The sequence below is a fragment of the Ailuropoda melanoleuca genome, chromosome 14, assembly GCF_002007445.2.
Source record: "Ailuropoda melanoleuca isolate Jingjing chromosome 14, ASM200744v2, whole genome shotgun sequence".
NCBI classification, from domain to species: domain Eukaryota; kingdom Metazoa; phylum Chordata; class Mammalia; order Carnivora; family Ursidae; genus Ailuropoda; species Ailuropoda melanoleuca.
In genome coordinates, this window is record NC_048231.1 from 88,990,516 (window position 1) to 89,017,698 (window position 27,183).

The 27,183-nt window shown below is 40.8% G+C and overlaps 1 protein-coding gene and 1 long non-coding RNA gene across 9 annotated transcripts in view; one reads left to right on the top strand and one right to left on the bottom strand.

Annotated features, from left to right (window-relative positions):
• The first annotated feature begins 1,269 nt into the window (after positions 1 to 1,269).
• LOC109489786 overlaps positions 1,270 to 27,183 on the top strand; it is a 38,823-nt gene continuing 12,909 nt past the window's right edge. For 7 of the 8 annotated variants that reach the window (XR_004620053.1, XR_004620058.1, XR_004620057.1 and 4 more), the window contains exons 1-3: positions 1,577 to 1,641; positions 13,304 to 13,388; positions 25,561 to 25,848. This is a non-coding gene — a long non-coding RNA (uncharacterized LOC109489786). Of the gene's footprint in view, positions 1,642 to 13,303; positions 13,389 to 25,560; positions 25,849 to 27,183 lie in introns of all 8 variants that reach the window. The other variant, XR_004620054.1, reaches the window with a different exon arrangement.
• ATP8B1 (ATPase phospholipid transporting 8B1) overlaps positions 24,188 to 27,183 on the bottom strand; it is a 124,427-nt gene continuing 121,431 nt past the window's right edge. The window contains exons 27-28 of the mRNA XM_002920263.4: positions 26,922 to 27,052; positions 24,188 to 25,803 (exon numbers count right to left, since the gene is read on the bottom strand). Coding sequence (XP_002920309.2) covers positions 25,579 to 25,803; positions 26,922 to 27,052 — 356 coding nt within the window. The 3' untranslated portion in view covers positions 24,188 to 25,578. The remainder of the gene's footprint in view (positions 25,804 to 26,921; positions 27,053 to 27,183) is intronic.

Below are 27,183 nucleotides of genomic sequence, written 5' to 3' on the forward strand. Positions count from 1 at the left end.
CCCACAATGCTGGGGCTCCTGGATGCTGGGCTCTCTCTTCCCTCCAGAGGAACTCTAGGCTCAGGGGAGACCTCTCAGCATGTTGCTGTGCCAGCCTTGGGGAGAGGCAGTGAGGTCAGTGTGTAACTCTCCTTTTACTCTTCTAATGAGGTCGTTTTTAGTCTGTGTTGCAGGGGGTGCGTCAGCCTCTCTCCCATGTTCTAGGATTCTCTCAGTGGTATCTTGCTTATGAATAGTTGTTAGCTGATCTCTTTATAAGAGGGAGTGGAGTCAGGAACAGACAATGTTGCCATCTTGATGACATCACTCCTGTATTTCTTCTTTGTTGAAGTGTCTGTTCACATCTTTTGCCTGTAGGAAGTATGGATCTTAAGTTTTGTGGGAGGTTTTGTTAAGGTTTTTTTTGCATATGAATATCCAAATGTTCCAGCATCATTTGTTGACAAGTCTGTCCTTTCTCTACTTCATTGCCTTTGTACCTTTGTCAAAAATTGATGATATATGTGCGGGTTTATTTCTGGACTTTTAATTTTGTCCCATTGATCTATTTGCTATTTTCAAGCTTAAAACCATGCTGTTTTGATAACAATAGCTTTATAATAATTCTTGAGATCAAGTAATGTTAGCCCCTCAAACTTTATTCTTCTTTCTCTTCTTTCTCATTTTGGTTATTTTAGATCCTTTGCATTTCCATTTGAATTTTAGCTTGTCAGTTGAATTGAAATTGAATCAGCTCATCAGTTTTTATCAAAAAATCTTGTGGGATTATGGTTGGGATTTCATTAAATCTATAGATCAGTTCATTCTCTTTCTTGTTCTCCTTTTTTACATAAAAAGTAGTTGCTGTACACACAGTTCTGCATTTGACTCTTCTTGCTTCATAGTGAATCACGGAGATTTTTCTTATTCTCCCGTAGTCTCCATTTTAGTTTGTTGTGTTCTGTCATCAGGATGTACATTAAATTCTTTTAGTCTCTTATGATGGATTTCTTGCTCATTTCCAGTGTCTTGCTATTACAGATAGCACTGCAATACAATAATTATACATGTTTTTTCCTCTGTGGGCAAATAGAACTGCTGGGTAAATTTGAGAAATGTGATTGCTATGTCAAAATATATATGCTTTTGAAATTTTTTTAAAAAAGATTTTCTTTGTTTATTTGAGAGAGAGAGCATGATAGAAAGAGCATAAGTGGGGAGGTCAGGGGAGAGGGGCAGAGGGAGTGGGAAAAGCAGACTCCCTGACATGGGGCTCAATTCCAGGATGCTGGGATCATGATCTGAGCCGAAGGCAGACCCTTAACTGACTGAGCCACCCAGGTGCCCCTATGTCCTTGAAATTTTAATGGATAAATTGCCCTCCCTGGAGTTTTATCAATTTATATTCCTGCCAATAATAGAATAGAAAGCCTATCTTGCCATAGTCTCAACAGTGCATTACCAGGCCTTTCCTTTTTTTGTCAAGTTGATAGGTGTGGATGGTCTATCAAAATTATTTTGATTTGCATTTCTTTAGTACAAGTAAGTTTATCTTTTAATTTTAAAGTAAGTTCTGCACCCAGTATGAGGCTTGAACTCAAGACCCTGAGATCAGGATTCGCATGCTCTACTGACGGAGCCAGCCATGCACTCCTAGTACAGGTAAGTTGAAACATCTTTTCAGTGTTTAGGAGCCATTTGTATTTCTTTTTTCTGTGATTTTTTTGTTGTCGTTGTTCATGTACTTTGCCCATTTTGTTTTCTGTTGGATTGTCAGAATCTTTCAGTTCCAAGGAAATCTTTATGTTAGGGAGGTTAGCCCTTTGTGTGATGTGAGTTGCAAATATTTTTTCCCATTTTGCCATTTGAGTTTGCTTATAGCACTTTTTTTCTTCTATAAGGAACACTTTCATCCTTACGCATTTGAAGTCATTAACCTTTCCTTAGAGGCTTTGGATTTTTTTTTTTTTTCCTAAAGATTTTATTTATTTGAGAGAAAAAAAAGAGAGAGTGAGCATGAGTGGGGTGGAGGGGCAGAAGGAGAGGGAAAGGGAGAGGCAAACTCCTCTCTGCTGAGCAGGGAGCCTGATGCAGGGCTCAATCCCAGGACCCTGAGATCATGACCTGAGCGGAAGGTAGATGCTTAACTGACTGAGCCAGCCACCCAGGTGCCCCGAGGGTTTGGATTTTTAATCTTAATTAGAAAGGCTTTCTCTACTCGCAGTCTATATTTGGATTTTCTCATGTTTTCTTCCAACTTTTATGAATTACTGTTTTTCTTGTTTTTGTTTTTATTTTACATTTAAATCTTTTATTTGGAGTTTATTCTACTACAGTGTATGGTATCCAGTTTGTTTGCTTATAGTTCCAATACCCTTTATTAAAAAGTCTGTCTTTATCCCTACTGATCTTTGGTACCACCTTTACGTGCAGCGTGTTTCCATGTGTTTGGGTCTATCTCTGGGTTTTCTCTTCTGTTCCGTGGATGGTATAATCATGCATCAGAATCATACTGTTTACATTACTTTTTAAAATTATGATCTGGTAGGGGTAGTCTCCCTTATTATTGTCTTTTTCGCTCTTCTGTCTCTTATTAATTTTTCCATATGAACTCTACAATCAGTCTATTAAAGAAAGCTGTTGTCATTTTTATGGGGATGATATGCCATTTATAAATTAGGGAAAATTGTGATGTTAGGTCTTAGCTAAGAACATGACATGCCTTTCATTTGCTCAGCTTTTCTGAATATGCTAGTATTTTAACATTGTTCATATAGGTCTTGTAAAGTTTATTCCTAAGTATTTTGTCTTTTTAATTGCAATTTTGATCTTTTCCCCATCATGTCTTCTGTTTGTTGTTTGTAAAACTGCTAGTTATCTTTGTATTTATTTTGTTTCCACTATCTTGTTGAATTATTTCCATAGTTTTTTTAGTTGAATCTCTTAGATTTTCCAAGAATACCACCATACCCCCTTCAAAAATGATAGATTTATTTCCTTCCTTACAATTTTCATGTCTCTAATTTATTTGAGGGGTTGTGTTTGTTTTGTCTAATTGTTTTCAAATTATTTTCCCTCTTTAATCCTCTTCTTTTCCTTGGGTTTGCTGCTTTTTCATGCATTGTATCATTTGAAAGCCACACATATCAGAAAAGCCTAACATTGTTTAGTTAAATAAGGCTTTATTTTTCTTACATGGAAGTAGTCTGGAGGTAGGAAGTCTGAAGTTCAGCTTCATCAGTAACCTAATTTTTTTCTCTGCTGTCTTAACATGTTGGCTTGTTGCCTCATGATCACAACATGGCTGCCAGAGCTCTGGGTATCACATTCATATTCAAAGGAAGAAGTGAGGTTAAGGTAAGATGAGGTGAAAGGCAGTAAAGTAAGTCTTCCCATCATGCTTCTCCTTCTGTCTCATTGATTAGACATAGGTCATGTCACCATTCCTAGCTACAAGGGAGTTTGGAAAAGTAGGTATTTACATTTCCAGTCTGTAGTGGAGATGGGCAAGGAAGAAGGGGGTTGGAAATGGGTGGTGAGTTATCTACCCATGTCTGTTGGAGGCATCATTACTTCTTCATATTTATATGCAGGAGTAAAGGAAGATCTTTGAACTGATCCTAAAGAGTCACTATAATCTTGAAGGCTAAGGTGGTTTTTGCATCATTATTGTTTTGTATAAAGAGAAAATCAAGCTTTCCAGAAGAGTGTGAATTTAAAGTGTGGAATGAGAAAAGGCGTGTGGCCCAGATGGTCATCTATCAAAATCAACCAAGATCTCTAAAACAAAGGAGCCTAAGTTGAGGCAGGCAGCCTAGCTTTTTTTCTAGTTGTGGCTGGCCATGTGTTTATTAGAGATCCCCTCTTGAAGTAGATGTCTGGCGCAATCAAAGCTCAAGTCGGGCGCTTGCATCATAAAAAACAACAGCAAAAAACTGTCAGGGCTTATACCACAATTCTCCTTTATCCTTAGCCCCTGACAACCACATATCAGCTGTCTCTATACATTTAACTATTCTGGGTATTTCATAGAAGTGGAATCATAAATATGTAAACTTGAATCTGGCATCTTTCATTTAGCATAATGTGTTGGAGGTTCTCCCAGCATGCAGCATGTGGTAGCACTTCATTCCTTTTTTTTTTTTTAAGATTTATTTATTTATGAGAGAGAGAAGGAGCCTGTGCGCATGCTCACGAGGGGGAGGGGCAAAAGGAGAGGGAGAGAGAATCTCAAGCAAACTCTGTGCTGAGCGCAGAGCCTGATGTGGGGCTCAATAACCACAACTAGGAGATCACGACCTGAGCTGAAACCAAGAGTCAGATGCCTAACAGACTGAGCCACCCAAGTGCCCCAGTACTTCATTCCTTTTTTAAAATATTTTTTATTGATATAATTAGCATATAACATTAGTTTTAGGTTTACAACACAATATTTTGATATATGTGTTGTGAAATGATTGCCACAAGTCTAGTTAATATCCATCACCATACATACTTACGAATTTTTTTTCTTATAACAAGAACTTTTAGGATTTACTCTCTTAGCAGTTTTCAAATATACAATACAATAATAACTATAGAACAAATATACATTTTGTGTATATTACATCCCCATGACTTATTTTATAGGTGGAAGTTTGTGCTTTTTAACCCCCTTTACCTTTTACTCCCTACCCCACCCCTTCCTCTGGCAACCACCAGTCTATTTTCAGTTTCCATGAGGTCCAGGTGTTTTTTGTTTTGTTTTATTGTTTGTTTGCTTTTAGACTCCACGTATAAGTGAGATCATATAATATTTGTCTTTCTCTGACTTATTTCACTTAGCCGAACGCTGTCAAGGCCCATCCATACTGTTGTAAATTTCATGGTTTTATTTCGGTGTAGTCTCAACAGTTTATTTTGTTTTGTTTCCCTTGCCAAAGGTGACATATCTAGAAAAATGTTTCTACAGCTGACGTCAAAGAGCTTATTTCCTATGTTTTCTTCTAGGAATTTTATGGTTTTAGATCTCACTTTTAGGTCTTTATCTGTTTTGAGTTTATTTTTGTGTATGGTGTGAGAAAGTGGTCCAGTTTCATTCTTTCGCATGTAGCTGTCCAGTTTTCCTATCACCATCTGTTGAAGAGACTTTTTCCCATTTTATATTCTTGCCTCCTTTGTCATAGATTAATTGGTCATATAAGCATGGGTTTATTTCTTGGTTCTCTATCCTGTTCCATGGATCACTGTGTCTATTTTTGTGCCAGTACCATACTGTTTTGATAACTACAGCTTTGTAGTATATCTTGAAATCTGAAATTGTGATACCATCAGTTTTGTTCTTCTTTTTCAAGATTGCTTTTGCTATTTGGATTCTTTTGGAGTTCCATACAAATTTTAGGATTATTTGTTCTAATTCTGTGAAAAATGATGTTGGTAGTTTGATAGGGATTGCATTAAATCTGTAGGGTGCCTTGGGTAGTATGGACATGTTACAATATTGGTTCTTCCAATCCTTCAGCATGTTATAGCTTCCCATTTGTTTGTGTCATCTTCAACTTCTTTCATCGTTGTTTTACAGTTTCTGGTGTACAGGTGTTTGATCTTTTTAAGTTTATTCCTAGGTATTTTTAAAAAAATTGTTGGTACAGTTGTAAATGGGATTGTTTTCTTAATTTTTTTTTTAAAGATTTTATTTATTTATTTGACAGAGACAGAGACAGCCAGCGAGAGAGGGAACACAGGCAGGGGGAGTGGGAGAGGAAGAAGCAGGCTCCTAGCGGAGGAGCCTGATGTGGGGCTTGATCCCGGAACACCAGGATCACGCCCTGAGCCGAAGGCAGATGCTTAACGACTGCACCACCCAGGCGCCCCTCTTAATTTCTCTTTCTGTTACTTCATTATTAGTGTATAGAAATGGATCTGATTTCTGTATATCAATTTTGTATCTTGTGACCTTACTGAATTATTTATCAGTTTGAGTAGTTTTTTGGTGGAGTCTTTAGGGCAATCTATATACAGTATCATGTCTTCTGAAAATAGTGAAAGTTTTTCTTCTTCCTTACCAATTTGGATTCCTTTTATTCCTTTCTCTAGTCTGATTGCCGTGGCTAGGACTTCCAATACTATGTTGAATAAAAGTGGTGAGAGCATATCCTTGTCTTGTTCCCAGTCTTAGGGGAAGAGCTCTCAGTTTTTCACCATTTAGCATGATGTTACCAGTGGATTTTTCATATATGGCCCTTATTATATTGAGGTTTGTTCCCTCTAAACCTACTTTGCTGGGGCTTCTGGGTGGCTCAATCAGTTAAGTGTCTGCCTTCGGCTCAGGTCATGATCCCAGGGTCCTGGGATCAAACCCCATATCTGGCTCCCTGCTCAGCGGGAGCCTGTTTCTTCCTCTCCCTCCGCCCCTCCCCCTGGCTTGTGCTCTCTCTCATGCTCTCTTTCATTATCTCTGTTGCTATCTCTGTCTCACTCTCTCAAATAAATAAATAAAATCTTTAAACAACAAAAAAAAAATAAACCTACTTTGTTGAGGGTTTTTATCATGAATGGATGTTGTACTTTTTCAGATGCTTTTTCTGCATCTATTGAAATGATCATATGGTTTTTATCCTTTCTCTTGTTGATGCAATGTATCACATTGATTGATTTGAACTATCCTTGTATCCCAGGAATAAATCCCATTTGATTGTGGTGTTTTGTTTTGTTTTGTTTTAATATATTGTTGGAATCAGTTTGCTAACATCTTATTGAGGAACTTTGCATCTATGTTGGTCAGAGATACTGGGATGTAGTTTTCCTTTTTTTAAGTGTCTCTATCTGATTTTAGTATCAGGGCAATGCTGACCTCTTGGACTGAATTTGGAAGCTTCCCTTCCTCTTCCATGTTTTGGAATAGTTTGAGAAGAATAAGTATTAACTCTACTCTTACGTGTTTGGTAGAATTCACCTGTGAAGCCATCTGGTCTGGACTTTTATTTATTGGGAGTTTTTGGATTATTGACTCAATTTTACTGCTAGTAATTTATCTGTTCAAATTTCGGCTTATATGTAATATACTATGCATATAACAATCTATATTAGGTTGATGGTCGCTTAAGTTTGAACCCATTTTAAAAGCTAAATTTCCATTCCCCCCCAAACACAAACACACATTTTGTGTATATGGCGTCACCATACTTTACATCCTTTTATTTTGTGGATCCCTTGACTAATTTTTATAGATATCATTGATTTTACCATTTTTGTGCTTTAATCTCTGTACTGATTTCATAAGGGATTAATCTACTTTTATTGTGTTTGTATGTACCTGTAAATTTTTTCCTTTACTAATTTTCTTACTCCTGATTGTGGGCTTTCCTTTCCACTCAAAGAATTCCCTCTAACATATTTTTTAAAGATTTTATTTACTTATTTTAGAGAGCATGTGCACACTAGTGAGGGGAGGGGCAAAAAGGGAGAGAGAGGGACAAGCAGACTCCACACTGAGTGTGGAGCCCAATGCAGGGTTTGACCCCACGACCCTGAGATCATGACCCAAGCCAAAATCAAGAGTCGGCTGCCCAACCACTAAGCCACCCAGGCAGTCCTCTAACATTACTTGTAAGGCTTGTTTAGTGATGATTAATTCCTTTAAGCTTTGTTTGTCTGAGAAATTCTTTATCCCTTCTTCTATTCTGAATGATAGTCTTGCTGGATAGAGTGTTCTTGGTTTCAGGTTTTTTTCTTTTGGCACAAATGAGCACTCATTTCTGGCCTGCAAAGTTTCTGCTGAAAAATCAGCTGATAGCCTTATGGGGTTTCCCTTGTATGTAACTCTTTTCTTTTCTCTTGTTGTTTTTTAAAATTCTCTCTTTATCACTACGTGTTGCCATATTAATTATTACGTGCCTTGGTGTGACCCTCCTCAGATTGATTTTGTTGTACACTCTCTGTGCCTCCTGCATATGGATTTCTGTTTCCTTCTCCACATTAGGGAAGTTTTCAGCTATTATTTCTTCAAATAAATTTTTTGCCCCCTTTTATCTCTCTTCTCTTTCTGGGATCCCTGTGATGTGAATATTATTACACATGATGGTGTCACTGAGTTCCCTTAACCTATTCTCATTTTTTATTATTTTTTCTTTATCCTGTTCTGTTTGGTTGCTTTCCATTACTCTTTCTTCCAGCTCACTGATCTGTTCTTCCATTTTCTCTAATCTGTTTATTCCCTGTAGTGTATTTTTAATTTCAGTTATTGAGTTCTTCATCTCTGATTTTTTTAAAAAATATTTTCTGTCTCTTTGTTGAAGGTCTAACTGAGATTCCCCACTGCTTTTTCAAGTCCAGTATCTTTATGACCATTTGAATTCTCTGTCAGGCATATTGCTTATCCCTGTTTCAGTTAGCACCTTTTGCTGTGATTTTTGTCCTGATATTTCATTTGGGAGATATTCCTCTGTCTCCTCATTTTTTCCTAACTCTTCCTAATTTCTCTGTGTTAAGAAAGTCAGCTGCTTCTCCTGGTCTTTAAAGTAGTGGCCTTATGAAGAAATTGTCAATAGTGCTGATACTAAACCTGGCCTCTGGGCTCTCTAAATAATAGAAATTGATAAGCTGAACAGGAGTTCCAGGCAATGCTTCATCAGGGCTTATTCTCCAGCACAAGGGAGACAGAACAAAGGGAAGAGCCTTTAGGCTGGCTTCCTGAGGAGAGGCCAGGAGAGTTTTAAAGAAACTTAGGTGGGAAAAGAGTGGCATTGAAGCATGTAGAGGTGGTAATTTCTTGGCATGTGTGCACTTAAAGATCATGTTTCTTTGTAAGTCATATATGTTATTAGCATGTTACATCTCCACCCCTTGATGTGATTTTTAGTGTTATAATGAGGGAGAACGTTGGTGAAAGGTCAGCGCTGGGGTCCATCTTGGTGTAGAATGGTTTGGCCTGGTCTTTGCCAGTCTTTATAGTCAGCATCTTCCTTTCAGTAAGCATCTCCCCTCTGCATTGCTCTGCAAGATCTGCTACTCAAGAGGCATAGAGTTTTAGCTTTTCTCCCCCCTCCCTCCTGTTGTGGAGGCAGCCAAGGAGCCCTGGATTTAGCAGTTAGGGTTGAGAGGACCTGAGTCCAGTCCCTCCTAGTCTCATTCCTTACTCTGTGTTGTGAACCTCCGTATGCCTGTGGAGAAGGGGCTGAAGATCTCATCTTCAGAAACTGCTTCCTGCTGAGTGGGGGCTACTGTCCCTGCCCTGCTCTGGAGGGGTCTCACTGACTGTTCTAATGATTTATAAGGACTGGGATCCTTCTGTAGTGTTGTATGTTGGAATCCTTGCACCACCATGAGCTTGACTTGGAATTATTAAAGCCTGGAAGACACAAACTTTTCCAGGAGGTTAAAAACCCAGGGCCCATAAGGGTCCAAGGAAAGGCAAGAACCAAGTACCATTTGATAGGTACCCTCTAGTGGACTCCCAGGTGGTTTGGGCAGTGGGGTTGTTAAAATTTTGTAGCCATGTAGCCAGTTGGAGGATGATGTCAGGCTTTGATCCACCTCTCCAGAAACATTACTGAAGCAACAAGATGTATTTGCAATAGCACCTATTCCCTCTTGTTCAGCCAGTGCATAACCCAAGGCTAACCGGTGATCCAAGACCCTTGAAGTCAGAGAATCTAATGATTTTTGTATGAGTTTTAAAATCCTGTCCTGTTTTGGCCACCATCATGGACACAGTGGCTGTGACATTTTGTATGATGGCATTGTTGTATATTATTTCTCCAGCTAGTCCTGTCAAGGAACCAACCAAGGTGATTATTTTGGTACTCAGTAGACCCACTGCTTGTCTGGATTTTTTGGTGATAGCTAAATTACATAGTTGTTGGGGAGTCCATCCCATTGTCCAGCTGTTCAAATAATCATATGTCCATGGGTCTTTTATCATCCCCACAAAGTAACAGGCACTGAGATTATCCATACATGAGCTATTGTCGCAGTTTCTCTGGAGCTTACCTCAAGTTGTCTAGATTAGGCCAACAGTAAGCATTTGGAGAGATTCAGAACTGCAATTTTATTTCCAAAATGTGTGTTATTGAAACAGAATTTTTCTCTCTAAAATCTCTCTCATTTCCATCAAAGATAGCCAAATAAAGTCTGACCTGTTTAAAAAAACAAGTCCAGTCCTAGTAAACATGGCCTAATTATTTACACAAGCACAGCAAGAATAGGGATTGACTATATAAGCTGTTTTTTTTTTTAATCTGCTTTGGTGGTACTTTTTGAACTTGTAATACCCTCTCAAGGCCAGAATCCAATTACTTGCTGTCACATTTGCCTGCAATACCTGTAGATTTGGGTAAACTCATCTTCTTGAGATCTACAAAATCTGAGTTTTCTGCACTTACCAGAAATTGACATTCTTTGCTCATCTGGTAAGGCTCCTGGGAACTCTGTAAGCAAGGTATCAGGCTAAACTTTCCAAGGGGCTTTATTGGCTCCATAAAGCCGACCTTAATTCCTTAAAGCTGTTTGGTCATATTTGAGTCTATACATGTCTCTCTCAAATATGACATTCTAATCAAAGCCTTGGTAGTATAACCAATATTTCCAGTGGTATCGTGTTACAAGGAGAGCAGATTCTTACTGAACTTATGTAAACAATTACAACTGCAATGAAAGAATACTCACTGAGGCTAAATATTCTGGAGGGTTCAGGTAGGGAGAAAACATAAATGTTTCAGTTTGCTTACAAAAGAATATTTTATCAAATATCTGTAAGTAATAGATGTCTTAAGAGAAAAAGTTTCCTTAAGTCTGGAAGAGCAAACACTAGAGAACTGTCAGTGTTTTAAATAAAAGTCATAATAATTGTAAAATAATGTTTTTCAATTCACTTGGTCCCATGTTATTAATTCCTGTTTTGTTTGCACCTTTTCCATTAGTTCTAGAAATTCTTAGTTTTAGGATCTTAAAGATACCACAAATTTGTATTTGCAACGAGTCCTTTTTATGAATGTTTTCGAAGCTGAAACACATTGGCAAGAGCATCAGAACAGTAACTATAAGTGACAAAACTCAGAAATGGACATGGTTAAAAATCTGATGAGAGTTCATTATAATGCAGCTGACAAGAAAATTTGATTACTTGTGTGGTGTACAACATTTTAATAATTAGAATTTTAAGTGATGACATTATACAAGAACATATTAAAATCTTAGGAATTTTATATACTTTCTGGAGCAGTTAACAGCATTTACACAGTATAGCCTAAGATTTATCACTGTTGGTTTGCCCACACTTCCCATGTATCAACATACCAAATAAGCCAAATTAGTTAAAAAGACTTTATTTAGAATTTGAATTTTGGGGAAAGTTGTTAAAAACCTCAGAAGGTTCTAAAGCACATATCTAAATAGGATCATAGATTATTATAAAACTTAATATTTAATTATTTATTCAGCCAAGGGGACAACAAAAGATTCCAAAGGCAAATACATAGGGTTATGTAGTTGTTAACAAAACTTAGCTCCTCTAATGTTGAGAAGATTTAGTTTTCTTAAGTAATCAGGGACCTGATTAAAACAAAGAAACCTTGTTTTTTCTGGGCAGGTAAAGGAAGAAAACTTGGTATATAATTTATCAAGAGGCCAACAATCCAAGAAGACTTTACCTTTTTAAGAGAGGGAAAAACAAAATTTCAATCATACAGAGAGATTTTCCTTGCATACAGAGCTATTTTCCTTATTATTTCTAGTAGTCTCAGTTACATTTATCAGTCTTTTTAATGCTTAGAAACCTTAATTTGTAATAGAAACTATGTAGTAAGCAGTTGTGAACTGTTACACCTGTATTCTTTAGATTGGTACATTTATGAATGTATTTGATAATTTCTAAAAACGTGTTTCTTCATAGTACAATCTTTTAATAAAGCATAAAACATGTTTACTAATAAGCCCAAATTTATCTTTAGTTTTCCTCTAATAAGACAAAAGTAGGTAAACCTGTGTTTAGTATTTAATGTTTTATTTTATTTGGAAAAGACTTAGATATCCAGTGAGTGTGAACCATTTTATCATTTAACCTAGCAAAACTTCAAAGTTTTAGGCTACCAAAGATAGTGAAAGCTGTAAACCTTTTTATATATTTAACTTACTTGTTCTTACGAATTACCCATGTAAACTTCATGTGACAAAGTCAACCATCATTTTAAGTCATTGTTGTTGACAAATTGCAACAGAACACAGATTTAGCTACAAAATTAAGGTAGAATAAAAGCTGATTATCTGTATCATATTTGATGTTGACAACTCTAAAAGACATGTCTATTTTAATTAAACGAACAACCTCGAAATAGCGTTAATGTTGAATATATTGCACCTGTGTCTACAAAAAAGTCCGTCTGGGAATCTGGCTGGCTCAGAGTGGAATGCTCTTGATCTTGGGGTTGTGAGTTCAAACCACACATTGGGTGTAGAGATTACTTAAAAATAAAATCTTTTTAAAAAATGTCAGTTTGTTCCCCACTGTCAGTTTTATCTGGAGCTCCTGTGGGGAAATCTAAGTGGGCCATTTAAGTCCAGGGGCCCCTTCACAGTGACTTGCAAGGTGCTCCAGTTTGAGCCTCATAAGGAGGTAGCCTGACAGCCTGGGGTGCCTTTTGCTTCTTGATAGTGAGGGTAGGAGGGGCGGGAGCTGATGATGCCGGAGGCACCGAGGGTTGGATGGAGCAGCCCAGGCGGAGGTACAGGAACAGGAGAGGGAGGCAGAGGCGGCAGGGGTCCCCCTGGCAAGGCCAGAGGCAGAGTCAAAGTTGGGCTAACATTTTCCATCTGTTTCCTATCTCTGCCTCCTGTGAAACAGGCATTTTCTGTGGTTGCTTTTCGGCCCTTTTGAGGAGGCAGAGGAACAGGCAGTGGGTTGGACATTGGTTCTAGTGCTTGTGCTTGGGGCGGTGGATTTAGGACATCCAGTGTCTGCCTGTCTTCCTCCTCTTTTTCCTCTCATTCTAACTGTTGGGAAGGAGGTCAGGTGTCTTGTCCATACTTCTGTCTCTGGCCCATCAATTGGGTCCCTTCCCATGAGGCATCTTTATTATGGAGGAGCACCAAAGCCTGAATGTAGGGAATTTCATCTCATTTATTTGATCTCTGACAGTATAACTCTAGTTGCAAGACGGCGTGATAACAAAGATCCATTTAGTGGCCATCTTTTTACTGAGCTCAAAACATACACAGGCCAAGCAGTGTTAGAATAAAATAGCTTTTTCCTTTTTAGGTACAGGCTCACAACTGTAAGTATGCCCATCAGACAGAATTCGCCCTTGCAGGCTGAGATGTGTCCAAACTAAATGCTCCCATCTTTATGCAGATTGCAGAAACAGCTGAGGTACTTCTCAGATTCCCCTCTTTCAAGGAGAGAGGCAGAGTCCATCCCCACGCATGTCTCTTTGGAGGTGAGTGATTTAGTCTCTCAATTTCTAGCCAGAGAATTTACTCAAGCCTTTTATTAAAACATTAATTTGTGGGGGTGCCTGGGTGGCGCAGTCATTAAGCGTCTGCCTTTGGCTCAGGGCATGATCCCAGCATTATGGATTCGAGCCCCACATCAGGCTCCTCCGCTATGAGCCTGCTTCTTCCACTCCCCCTGCTTGTGTTCCCTCTCTCGCTGGCTGGCTATCTCTGTCAAATAAATAAATAAAATCTTTAAAATAAATAAATAAATAAAACATTAATTTGTGGGGCGCCTGTGGGGCTCAGTGAAGCTTCTGCCTTCAGCACAGGTCATGATCTCGGGGTCCTGAAGATGGAGCCCCATGTTGGGCTCCCTGCTTGGTGGGGTGTCTGCGTCTCCCTCTCCCTCTGCCCCTCCTCCCCGCTCATGCTCTGTCTCTCAAATAAATAAAATCCTTAAAACAAAAAACCAAAAAACCACATTAATTTATATAACACCAAATTAAAAGAAATCACCCATCAACACCAACCCCTCTAGGTTTTTCTCACCTAGAGAACATTACCGGTAACCCTCAACAGCTGGAATAGAGGTCAGGATCATCCACTCAAATTGAGGAGGTCTGGATATCTGAACTCACCCGATACACCTGTGAGGTTCTGAGGGGTCACAGGGGCACAAAGGGCCTGTGCTGGCATGGAGCACCGAGCTCCAGAGGGCCCCCTAGATATTGTCAGGTGAGTTGCTCTGATGTCCTGCAGACTATGCCAAGAAGTGTTAATCCAAAATGAACAAACTTTTAAAAAATTTTTAAAGGAAAAAAGTTTTAATTGAGCCCAAGTTAGGACAGCCGCTCTGGATACACAATCTTCACAAAGAAGAGAGTGCTCTGGGGGAGGGAGCAGTTGGTGCAGGGTTATGTGGTTTTATATAAAAATTACAAATTATTACGACAAAGGGCCTTCTAGAAAGTTACAGACTTTATCTTATGGTTTTAGTATGTGCAAGGCTGTATGACTTTCATATTATGGGAACCAGAAATGTTTTTTATCTTTATGTTTGGAATGCTTTTTGGTGATTTTTTTCAAAGATTTTATTTATTTGAGAGAGAGAGAGCAGAAGCAGGGGGAGCAGCAGAGGGAGAGGGAGAAGAGGCTCTCAGCTGAGCTGGGAGCCCGACGCGGGGCTCCACCCCAGGACCCTGGGACTATGACCCTAGCCAAAGGCAGATGCTTAACCGACGAGCCACCTAGGTATCCCGGTGATTTTTTCAAATAAAACAGATGTGCAGTGTGTGCTCAGGGCAGGAATAGGGCCCATATTTTGAGGTTTTGTGGAGTCATTTTGTCCTTGGCAGAGACGATGATGAGAGCTAACTGGGTGACAGATTCGACTGGCAAGGCAACAAAAAAGCCCACACAGTTTCTGTCCCCACAAATGGGGCCAGAGGATTGAGACTTGCGTTGCACGTGCCCTGCTGCTGTGGTTGAGCCATGCCTGCCTTTGGCCGCGTGTCTGCAGTGGCCCTCTTTGCCTGTTGTAGGCAGAGTCTGGTCCCAGTGCTGTTCAGGGGCCAGTTCAGGCCTGCCTGGGGCTTGAGTTGGGTCAGACCAGATGCCTGCCAGAACTGGTCGCACTGAACTTCAGGGTGCTCTCCCTGTGTTGTCCCCAGAGAGGCTTTCACTGGTGGGCAGGGCTTACAGTCAGACCAGATGTCTGTCCTCTGTCTGTTGGGGTTGCTGTGACCCTGAACTACCAGGCTCTTTGTGCTGCCCGCTGTGAGGTTTTTGTTGGTAGGCAGGGCCAGCAGTCAGATCAGATGTCTGCACCCCACCGCCTGCTGCGGCTGCAGTGGAACTGGTGTGTGTGTGCTTATCTTACCCTCTCCCCAGGGCAAGAGTCATTTCGGAGTGGCTGTTGGAGCTGCTTGCACAAGGAGAAGCTTGTGGTGTTGCTTTGCATGGATTCTGCTGAGTGGGGCAGTTGGAGGGGGCAGCCCACGGGAGAATGCGGGGGTGGGATGTGGGGTTACATGGTAGGGGGCGAGAGTTTATGTTGGTTCCCACAGCTATCTGTATCTAGGCTGGGATGAGGGGAGAGAGGTGGTGCCCACCAGCTCTTTTGTTCTTGGAGAAGTCTCCTAAAGATCTCTGCCCCTCCAGTGCATGTTTTGAGATTAGTAAATAATCTTCCCATGTACCCCAGGCACTTTTCAAACTGCTGCTTCTGTGCTCCATCTCTGAGGGGTTGTTTGTTATGCTGTCTCTTTAAGGACAGGGACTGTTTCCTATCACCCTTGCCTTCCGGCTCTCCCAGAGCCAGCGCCCCGATTTTTAAAGTTCCTGGTGTTAAGGCCCTCTGGTTCTCAAAGCCAGGTGTTATGGGGATTTGTCTTCCCAGGGGAGGTCCTGTCTGGGGTCCCAGTGTAGGGTCTGTTCTCGCTTTGTGCTCCTGGTGTCCCTCCCATTTGTGATTAATCACAGAGGTTGGTTTGGTTTCTGACTGTCTCTGCCCTTCCTACCACTTTTGATGTAGCCCCCTTTCTGCAGTTAACTCTGGAGAGCCGTTCTGCCAGTCCTTGGGTCATTTTCTGGCTTAGTTACACGAATGTGGGGGGTGTGTCTGTGGGACAAGGTGAGCTTAGAATCCTACTCCATCTTTGCTGGAGTTTGTGTGTTTCCTTAAGATAGTGGTCCAACTTCATTCTTTTGCAGATGGCTGTCCAATTTTCCCAACACCATTTATTGAAGATTGTTTTTCCCCCATTGTGTATTCTTGGCTCTTTTTTTTTTTGTAAATTAATTGACTGTAAATGTGTGGTTTTATTTCTCTGTTCCATTGATCTATGTGTCTGTTTTTATACCAATACCATACTGTTTTGATTACTGTAGCTTTGTAACATTGTTGGAAATCAGGGAATATGATTCCACTAGCTTTGTTTTTATTTCTCAAGATTGCTTTGGATATTCAGGGTCTTTTGTGGTTACATACAAAATTTAGGGTTGTTTGTTCTGTTGCTGTGAAAAATACCATTGAAATTTTGATCGGGATTTCATTAAATCTATAGATTGCTTTGGATAGTATGGACATTTCAACAATACTAATTTTTCCATTCCATGTTTTATAGTTGTTAGTGTACAGGTCTGGCACCTCCTTGGTTACATTTATTCCTAGGTATCTTATTCCTTGTGATGCAGTTGTAAATACAATTGTTTTCTTAATTTTTCCTTCTGCTACTTTGTTATTAGTGTATAGAAATGCAACAGATTGGGGCCTGGGTGGCTCAGATGGTTAAGCATCTGCCTTCGGCTCAGGTCATGATCCCAACTTCCTAGGTGCAAGCCCCACATCAGGCTCCCTGCTCAGCGGGGAGTCTGCTTCTCCCTACCCCCTTTGCCTCTCCCTCTGCTCTTGCTCTCTTTCTCAAATGAATAAATAAGAATCTTTAAAAAAAAATGCAACACATTTTTCTCTATTGATTTTGTATCCTACAACTTCAGTGAGTTTTTTAGTGTTAACAGTTTTTTTGATGGTGTCTTTAGGATTATCTGTATATAATGCCATGTCATCTGCAAATAGTTACAGTTTTACGTCTTCCTTTCTGATTTGGGTGCCTTTTATTTTTCTTGCTTGATTTTTCTGGCTAGGATTTCTAATACCGTATTGAGTAAAAGTGGAGAGAGTGGGCATCCATGTCTTGTTTCTGATGTTAGAGGAAAAGCTTTCAGCTTTTTACCATTAAGTATCACGTTAGTTGTGGGACCATATATGGTTTCTATTATGTTGAGGTACATTCTCTCTATACCCACTTTGTTGAGAGTTTTTTTGTCATAAATGGATGTTGAATTTTGTCCAGTGCTTTCATCTATTGAGACGATTATATGATTTTCATCATTCATTTTGTTAGTGTGCCGTATTACATTGATTGACTTTGGGTGTTGTACCATCTTTGCATCCCTGAAATAAATCCCACTCGACCATAGTGTATGGTCCTTTTAATGTGTTTTTGAATTTTGTTTGCTTATGTTTTATTGAGGATTTTTGCATCTATGTTCATCAAGTATTTTGGCCTTAATTTTCTTTTCTTGTAGTATAGTCGTTTAGTTTGCTATCAGGGTAATGCTGGCCTCATAAAATGAATTTGTAAGTATTCTTCCTCTTCTGTTTTTTGGAAAAGTTTTAAATTTTATTTGGTAGAATTCACCAGGGAAGTGCTCTGGTCCTGAACTTTTGTTTATTAGGGGGTTTTTGATTACTGCTGCAGTCTCCTTACTAGTAAATTGGTCTGTTTAGATTTTCTGTTTCTTCAGGATTCAGTCTTGTAGGTTGTAGGTTTCTAGGAATTTTTCCATTTCTTCTGGGTTGTGCAATTTGTTGGAGTATAATTTTCATAGTATTCTGTTGTTATCCTTTGTGTTTCTGTGGTTGTTTCTGTGGTACCACTTTTTTCTTCGTGTGTCTAAAGATTTGTAAATTTTGTGTATCTTTTCAAAAACCAGCTTAGTTTCATTGACCTTTTTCTGTTGCTTTATTTTTTTAAAGATTTATTTATTTATTTATCTGAGAGACAGTGTGAGAGCACACAAGCACACAGAGAGAGGGAGGGAGAAGGAGAAGCAAGCTTTCCGCTGAGCAGGGAGCTTGACCATGGGGCTCGAACCCAGAACCCTGGGATCATGACCTGAGCTGAAGGCAGATGCTTTACTCACTAAGCCACCCAGGTGCCCCTTCTATTGATTTTTTAGTTTTTATTTCTTTAGCTTTGATCTTTGTTATTTTTTTTCTTTTACTAGATTTGATCTCTGTTCCTCTTTTTCTGGTTCTTTGGTGTATAAAGTTAGGTTGTTTTTTTTGGGATTTATCTTGTTTCTTGAAGTAGGCATTTATTGTTCTGCACTTCCCTCCTAGAACTGCTTTTGCTGCGTCCCATAAGTTTTGGTAAGTTGTATTTTCATTTGTCCCAAGCACGTTTTATTTCTCTTTCACTGTTTTTTGACATATTGGTGGTTTAGCAGCATGTTGTATAATGTGCACATATTTAGGAATTTTCCAGTTTTCTTCTTGTAATAGATTTTTCTTTTTGTCCATGATGGTCAGAAAAGATGCTTGAGATGACTTAAATCTTCTTAAATTTATTGACTTGTTTTGTGGCCTAATATGTAATCTGTCCTGGATAATGTTCTTTGTGCGCTTGAGAAGAATGTGTATTCCTTTGTTTTTGGATGGAATGTTCTGTATATACTTCCATCTGTTCTAATACATTTTTTAGAGCCAGTGTTTCCTTACTCATTTTCTGTCTGGATGATCTACCCATTGATGAAAATGGGGTATTAAAGTACTGTAGTATTACTGTATTGCTGGTTATTTCTCTCATTATGTCTATTAATATTTGCTTTATATATTTTGTTGCTACTATTTTTGGGTGCATAAACATTTACAGATGCTATATGCTCTTGGTGGGTGACTCTTTTATCATTATGTAATGATCTTCTTTGTCTCTTATTACAACCCTTGTTTTAAGGTCTATATTGTCTGATGTAATTATAGCCACCCAGCCGTCTTTTGGTTTCCATTTGCACGGACTGGCTTTTTCTATCCCTTCACTTTTAGTCTGTGTGTCCTTATATCTGAAGTGAATCTGTTGTAGGTGGCATATGGATGGGTTTTGTCTTTTACCCATTCAGCCACTTTGTGCCTTTTGATTAAAGAATTTAGTTCTTTTACATTTTTTATTTTTTTTTAATTTTTTTAATTATTATTATTTTTAAAGATTTTATTTATTTACTTGACAGAGATAGAGACAGCCAGCGAGAGAGGGAACAGAAGCAGGGGGAGTGGGAGAGGAAGAAGCAGGCTTACAGCACAGGAGCCTGATGTGGGGCTCGATCCCATAACGCTGGGACCACGCCCTGAGCCGAAGGCAGACGCTTAACCGCTGTGCCACCCAGGCGCCCCTCTTTTACATTTTTTAAAAAATATTTTACTTATTTGTCAGAGAGAGAGTGAGGGCACAAGCAGGGAAAGCTGCAGGCAGGGCAGGCAGAGCAAGCAGAGGGAGAAGCAGGCTCCCTGCTGAGCAAGGAGCCCAATACGGAATTCGGTCCTAGGACCTTGGGATCATGACCTGAGCACCAACAGAGGCACCCAGCCCTCGCTAGTTCTTTTACATTTAAAGTAGTTCTTGATGTGTGCGTACTTACTGCCATCTTGTTAATTGTTCTTTGGCTGCTTTGTAGTTATTCTGTTTCTTTCTTTATTCTCTTATTCTCTTCCCTTGTGATTTGGTGATTTTCTGTCGTGGTATGCTTAATTCTTTCTCTGTATCTTTTGTGTATTGACTGTAGGTTTTTGCTTTATGGTTACCATGAAACTTACACGTAACAACTTAGAACAGTGTAATTTAATTTGATAACAACTTACATATTTGAATACCTTCTAAAGCTCTACATTTTTAACTGTCCCACCAGTTTATGTTTTGTTAAATCTTTTTGTGTATCTCTCATTAAATTATTATAGTTACAGCTGTTTTTACTACTTCTGGGTTTCAACTCTCATACAAGCTTTTTAAGCAATTAATCTACCACCTTTATATTAGATTCTGAATTTCGCTATATATTTACCTTCACAGTGAGATTTATACTTTTGTGTTTTCTTGTTACTAATTAGCACACTTCTGTTTCAGCTTATAGAAGTCCCTTTAAGCCTTCTTCTAAGTCCAGTGCAGTGGTGGTGAACTCCTTTTCGCTTTTGGTTGTCTGGAAAACTCTTTATTACTCCTTAAATTCTGAATGAAAACACTGCCAGACACCTTATTCTTGGTTGAAAGTTTGGAAGGTTTTTTTTCCTTTCAGTACTTTGAATACATCCTGGCACTGCCTTCTGGTCTGCAAAGTTTCTCCTGAAAAATCTGCTGATTGTATTACAGGGGAGATCTCTTTAATATAACAAATTGTTTTTCTCTTGATGCTTTTAAAATTCTTTCCTTGTCTTTAACTTTTGACATTTTAATTATAATGTGTCTTGGTTTGAGTCTCTTCGGGTTCTTATTTGGAAGTCTCAGTGCTTCCTGGATCTGGATGTCTGTTTCCTTCCCCAAGTTAGAGAAATTTTCAGCTAGCTGTTCTTTCTTCAAGCGAGCTTTCTACCCCTTTCTCTTTTCTCCTTCTGGAACCTTGTAATGCAAGTGTTGGTCTGCTTGATGTTGTTTCATAAGTCCTCTAAGCCATCTACTTTTTTACATTGGGTTTTTTGTTCGCTTGGTTTTTTCCTGCTCTGATTGGGTGAATTCCACTGCCCTGTGATCAGCTCATTGATTATATTCTTTAGCTGTCCGGTAGAAGAGGATCTAAGTCAACATTCGGGCTGATTCTAAGGCAGACCCCTCAGGCAGCAGCTCTTAAACCGTACAAATATATACAGTCTATAGGACTGCAAGCATTAAGTCCCACTGGCTACCTACGCTGGGGACCTTGGAAGTGTCCCCTGAGTGTCAGTCACAAAAATTGGGTGCCAGACAACTATATGATCTCCTTTCTGGGAGATACCAGCAATCTGAAGCAAGGCAGATGGAGTGCACAGGGTGGCATCTCCTTACTTCTGTCCCAGTACAGCATCTTCGTAGGTCCCTAGATGTGTGTCAGACCAAAAGCCTGCCCCTCGGGCCAGAACTCCAAGACAAGCAAATAGTCCTTTATCACAGAAGGCCCGGCGGGGCGGGGCGGGGTGTGTGTGTGTGTGTGTGTGTGTGTGTGTGTGTGCGCGGCGCGCATGCGCGCGCGCCTCAAGTCTGTATTGTGTCCTGGAGTTTGTAGCAGGCCAGAGTTGGCCTCCACTCGTTACACTCCCATGGGCTACAGGAATGCAGATCCTGCTGGCCACCAGAGCTGGGCAGTGAAGGGCCATCCACTAGGTGGTAGCCGCAACAATCAAGGCACCAGGCATAAAAACTGGTACCAGACCTGTGTACAAACTGCCCCCTGGGAGAGGCTGCCACTCTGGAAGGTCTCTGGAAAGGTTTACAGACAGCCCTTCGATGTGTGTTAGATTAGAAGCCTATCCCTCAGACGTTGCTGCGGAGATTAGCTCATCGGCCTCTTTCACAGAAAAACTCAGCTCCTTGGACTGTTGCCTCTTGCTATGCTCTGGAAATGGCAGACAGTTAAAAACTGTTTCTCTGTTGCTTACAGTCCTGTGTGACCCGTGCTAGGCAATCTAGAGGTGTCACCTCAGCATCTGCAAAAATCAGGGCACCAGATGAGGGTATGAACTCCTTTCTGGGAGATATGGACAAACTGGAGGGAGGCAGAGAAAGAGCTCCCTGCCCTGAGAGTCCCTCTAGATGTGTGCTAAACCAGAGGCCTGCCCTCAGGCCGACGCTGCCAGACAAGCGCGTGGTCCTTCATCACAGAGAGACTGGGCGTCTGTTTCAGTCTGCTGGCTGTGCAGTGCCCTGGTGGTGGTAGCTGGCCAAGAACTTGTCTCTCCGATTGCTACAGTCCTGTGGGTCCCTGAAAAGCAGGCCCTGCTGGCCTCCAGATCCAGGCGATCACGGGGCATCCACTAGGTGGCCACTTGTAAAAACTGGGGCGCCAGGAGTAAAAACGGTGCCAGATGCACATAAAAACTCCCCTCTGGGAGATTGTGGTGCTCTGGAGCACAGCAGGGGCACAGCATGAAGGTGGTGTCTAGATTCAAAAGTGTCCACTGGCCTCCATCCTTGGCGAGTTGAAACAAATGTGTGTTAAATGAGATGCCTGCCTCTCAGGCCGATGCTTTAAGAACAGTAAGCCTGTCTGACGTCAAGTCTGGTTGCTTCTGTGCTGGGCTGTGGCGTGCAGGGGAGGTCAGGGGCCCGAGCCTGGTCTGAGCCATTTCTCAGTTTGCATGCTAGCCTTTTGGGCCTTGTGGATGCAAACCCTGCTGGCTTTCAAAGCTCTAAGTTTTAGGGGCTCATCTCGCAGGGGTAGGTCTTAAAAGTTGGGCTTCCCGATATAGTGTTCAAAACCCGTCACTCCTCATGGAGAAGCTCTGGATTTTGAATGCTGGAGGTGGGGTTTTCAGCAAGATTGCACCTCTACCTTGCCTGCCCACCTCCGTGTGGGTGGTTTGCCCCATGTTACAAGTCCCTCAGCTTTGGTTTTTGTTTTCAGAGGAAATTGTTCCGTATGGTGTGTCGATGGGGGCAAGTGAGTTCAGGATTTGCCTATGTCTCCATCTTGAACTGGCCTTATTCCCTTTTATGGCTAAATTATATTCCATTATATGTATCTCCCACATTTTTTGTATCCACTCAGCTGTGGATGGATGTTTAGGTTGTTTATGCCTTTTAGCTGTTGTGAGTAGTGCTGCTGTGAACATTCATGTGCAAGTATGTGAGTACCTGTTTTCAAGGTTCTGTGGTATATATATGGCATGCTTTGGAGAATTGCTATTTATATGGTAATGCTGTTTAGTTCTAGAGGAACTGCCAAACTGTTTCAGCAGTGGGTGCGCCATTTTACATTCCCACTAGCAGTGGTGAGGGATCCATTTTCTCCACAGGGTCCTTGTTAACAGTTATTTACCACACCCCCTTTAAGTAAGCTCTATGGCCAACGTGGGGCTTGAACTCACAACCCTGAGATCAAGAGTCCTATGCTCTGCTGACTGAGCCAGCCAGGCGCCCTGCCTTTCTTTATAGTCATCCTGGCGGGTGTGAAGTAGTATCTCATTGCGGTTTTGATTTGCATTTTCCTGATGACTAATGTTGTTGAGGATGTTTTTATATACTTTTTGGCCACTTAGAGATCTTTTTCAAAGGAATGTCAATTTAAGTCAAGAGAATCAGTGTTTTCTGACAGGCCTTTTAGTAATTATCAATGCGCCAGAAGTTTTGTAGCAGTAACTTTCTATCAGATTCTGACGGGACTCTTAGAAGAAGCTCTTATAATTTTTCCAAGTTTCATTCACATCATAGGAAGGCAACAACTGCTAAAATACAGAGTCCATTGGGGTACATTTGGTTTTGTTATCACGTTGGAATCCCTTAAGAACTGTTTTATCCCCATTGGATATCATTAACTGAACAGTTTCTGGTACTGATTATCAGTAAGAACCTTTAGGTGGTGCTCTATTGATTAAAAACATATATTCCTCAACTGGTTTAAATACTGTAGGACATGGGCGCCTGGGTGGCTCAGCCCTTAAGCATCTGCCTTCAGCTCAGGTCATGATCTCAGGGTCCTGGGACAGAGCCCTGCATTGGGCTCTGTGCTGAATCTGCTTGATTCCCCTCACCCCCAACAACTTACACCCATGCTCTCTCTAAAAAAAAAGTCTGTGGTGTAGTCCCATTTCCTTAGTGAGGTCACAGCTTCCCATACTGTCCAGGAGCGGCCTGCCTGTCCTGCAGCTGGCTCATCATACTCAGCCCTCCCCCAGCCTCAAGCCTCAGGTCCACCTTCTCCTCTGCTCTCCTGCCCTTCAACATCCTAATTTCCCTCTGATCATTTACTCACCTCCTAGCCCCTACTTTTGGTCAAAGGTTACATTTGCTTTTATTCTACCTTCAGAATTGAGGTCATCCCTGGACACAATTGCCCTTGCCAACTCTAAATCCATACCCTCCAACCTTTTAAAGTCTGATGGCCTTTTCTCACTCCTCCCTAATACTTAGTACCCTGACACTTTTATTTCTCACCACAAGGGGACCCCTGTGTTTCTTTAGAAACCTTGCAGGCCTTGGTTTGGTTTCTTCTATCATCTACCCTACTTAAAAGATACTTTCCAAAGATTTTACTAAAGCATTTATTTTTTAAACAAAAATATACATTAAATCTCAGATTTACAGAATATAGAAATAATTTATCCATAGCAATTTGCATTTTAAAATTGTTTATATTGCACCCAACAGTATAAGTATTTGACACATTTGCATTGTCGACCTTTCCCACAATTCACAAAACAGGAGAGAAAACTGAGAATTATGCAAGCAAAGTTTGCTTTACCAAAAAAAAAAAAAAAACAAAAAAAACCCAACTTTTATTTACAAGATAAAGTTGTAAACTTCCAGAAATTTACTTCCATAGGATAAAGAGCCATACATTCTTTTATCATACCTAGAATATGAACTATATACAGTTGTGATTTCCTCATAGTAATTCGAAGGGACACATATTGTGAACATTCACAGCCTAAAGGTAAAGAACAGAATCATTAAATACTTCTGTATCTTCACTAGAATATGGAAACGTGTGTGTGAAAAACACAGAATGAGAAAAATAACTTTTGCCTCTTTGAGGATAGTTTCCATAGTTGCTTACAATTGTTTTCAATTTTTGAAGGATACATTGTTAGCCTTAGAAATGTGGCTGCCAACAGCCTTTTCTCTGAAGACGTAAGACAAGTGAAAACGTGAGGCCTCTGTTCAAGTCCCTTATAAATAGAGTTTGCTTTTCAAAAGAAAGCTTTACCAAAAAATCACAATTTATCACTGATGTCCTTAGTTTTTAAGAACTTTTTTTTTAAAGCCCATATTTAAACGCATGTTTTAAAAATGAAAATAGGGAAGGAAGTGGCTAAAATAATATGCAGAGTAAACGTCCTTAATGCACACGTTTAACCTGGTAGTAAACTGAGCAGATGGAAAGCTTGTACTTATGAAATGTGAAGTGATTTTCCTTGAACTATTAAACCAATATGAGGAGAAGAGGAAACCACACAGTTCATTATCAACTCCGAAAAAGTCATCCAACCACTTTGCTTCCAGGTGATGAACATTCATCAGTTTCTTTGTCCTCGCCATTATAAATACAAAATCTTTGTTAAAAAGGTAGCCTGTTGGGAAGAAAGCAACCTCTGGGAAATTCGTGTTGAAGATCCCAGACAGGATGATTCTAAATGTGATTTTTATAATGAGTACCATTTGAATTGAAATATAAAGACATTTCCTAATTCTGTTGTCCTTGATGGAGACTGGATTAAACGTTCACTTTGAATCATAATGAACAGAAGCAGCTGAACAGTAGGACTTTTGAAAAGGTATTCTTCGCTTTTGCAGTAGTCCCGCAGCCCAAGGAGCTTGTTATGAAGGTTGTGGTCTTTACCATCCTCGTGACAAATTGTTTTGTTTTTTTAAAAAGTCCTGAGAGTCTTTAGTAAAAAAATAGACATTTGTGTGTGTGACTGTTTTGCTGCAGCCACATGGGGCGGGTGCATCAGCTGTCCACCGTCCGCCGGTATTCGGCCGTGCCGTCGGCTATGATCGCGTCCAGGGGCGAGCGCTTCTTCCGGATGCTGCGGCCGGAGGAGATGAGGTCGGCGTAGCCCCGCTGGTGCGAGAAGGCGTAGGCCGAGCGCCGCGACGACATGCCCCGGCGGAACACTTGCTGCCGCCCCTTCCACTGCTCCTCAGCTTTTAACCGCTTGCGGTGCTTCTGAATCTACAGAACGGGAGAGATGGGGCCAAGCTGACGATGACACTGAAGGTGGGTGACGGCGGCGGCGAACTGGCCAGAAGGAGGTAGGCAGGGGCTAACATGCATGGGGGACCTATCCCAAGCAGTCTCGTGGAAGGCGGTATCTCCGGCCTCCGTTAGAGGTTATGGAGCACTCCCAGGGTCTCGGAGATAGAAAACGGGAGCAGAAATTCCCACTTGCCCAAGCTACTGTTCTTTCCCACTGACAAGACAGACTGGTACGGGTTCAAGAGAAAACCTTGTTGCTACTGCATCTTCTTGTCAGTGGAAAAGGGCCACCTCGGGGACCCTGAATGCTGTCTACCCTTCCGGATAAAAATGGAGTTGAGTCAAGTGCCCCTTTCCTGCATGTAGCCACATCCCTCCTGGGATGTGGACGGCGTTCCCAGGAGCAGGACCGGAGGACCTGCCGTGCTCAGCACCGTCCAGGAATGGCCACGTGACCTTACCTGGCTCCCGAGGCCTGTGAGAAGTGCATGGGCCCTCCCATGCCCAATTCCCAGGCTCCTAAGGCAAAGCTTCTGGCTGCCCCTGGAGAGTGATGTGTCAGGAAGAGATGCCTAGAACTGCATTAGCCAACCCCCTGCTCCAAGCTGAAGCTATAATGAGGATAACAGAGGGGAGGGATGGAAAGAACCCCAGTCGTTTTTTGACAGACATTAAGGTGCTCAGTCACCTTAGGTGACCTCTGGTGCTTAGTCACTGAAGCCTGCTAATCAGTATGAGAGCTGCAGCAATACGTTATTTGAACAACGTGTAGGTAGGAGGATCCTGCCAGAAGAGGTGGCGTTTTTCTTTAAATTAAGAAAACCCCACCCTCTTTGCAGGGAAAAATGTTATAATTGTTAAACTGAGATGGACCTATGGGGGTTCGTTATACTATTCTCCCTTTGATAACGTTTAAAATAAAAAGCACGCAAAAATCCCAGTCCCAAAGGTCTTATTTGCAAGATGGAATTAAAGAGAAGTAGTATTAAAAAACATTCATACCAAACTTGCCATGGATTTAGAATTTTGCAGGAAAGCTGCTTTGCTTTCTGTGAGAGGCACTCAGAATGAGGAAAATGCTATTTTTTCTGTACCTTATCACTTTCTGATGGCCAGATGGTCATTGACAAGAACCGTGTGGCAACGACGGGCAGCAGGCCGACTGCAACGGTCAAGATGATGGTCAACCAAATGTACGGCTGTCTCAGGGCATTTGATGCGGTGCCTGTAAAAACATGGAGAATGAATCCCAGGCGTCCTTTTCCTAAGGGCAGAGTGAATATTCCATAAGCCTTAAATGATTATTTATGGTAAAGTTTCACAGATTGGCGTCCCCAAAACATCCCATCACTGCTA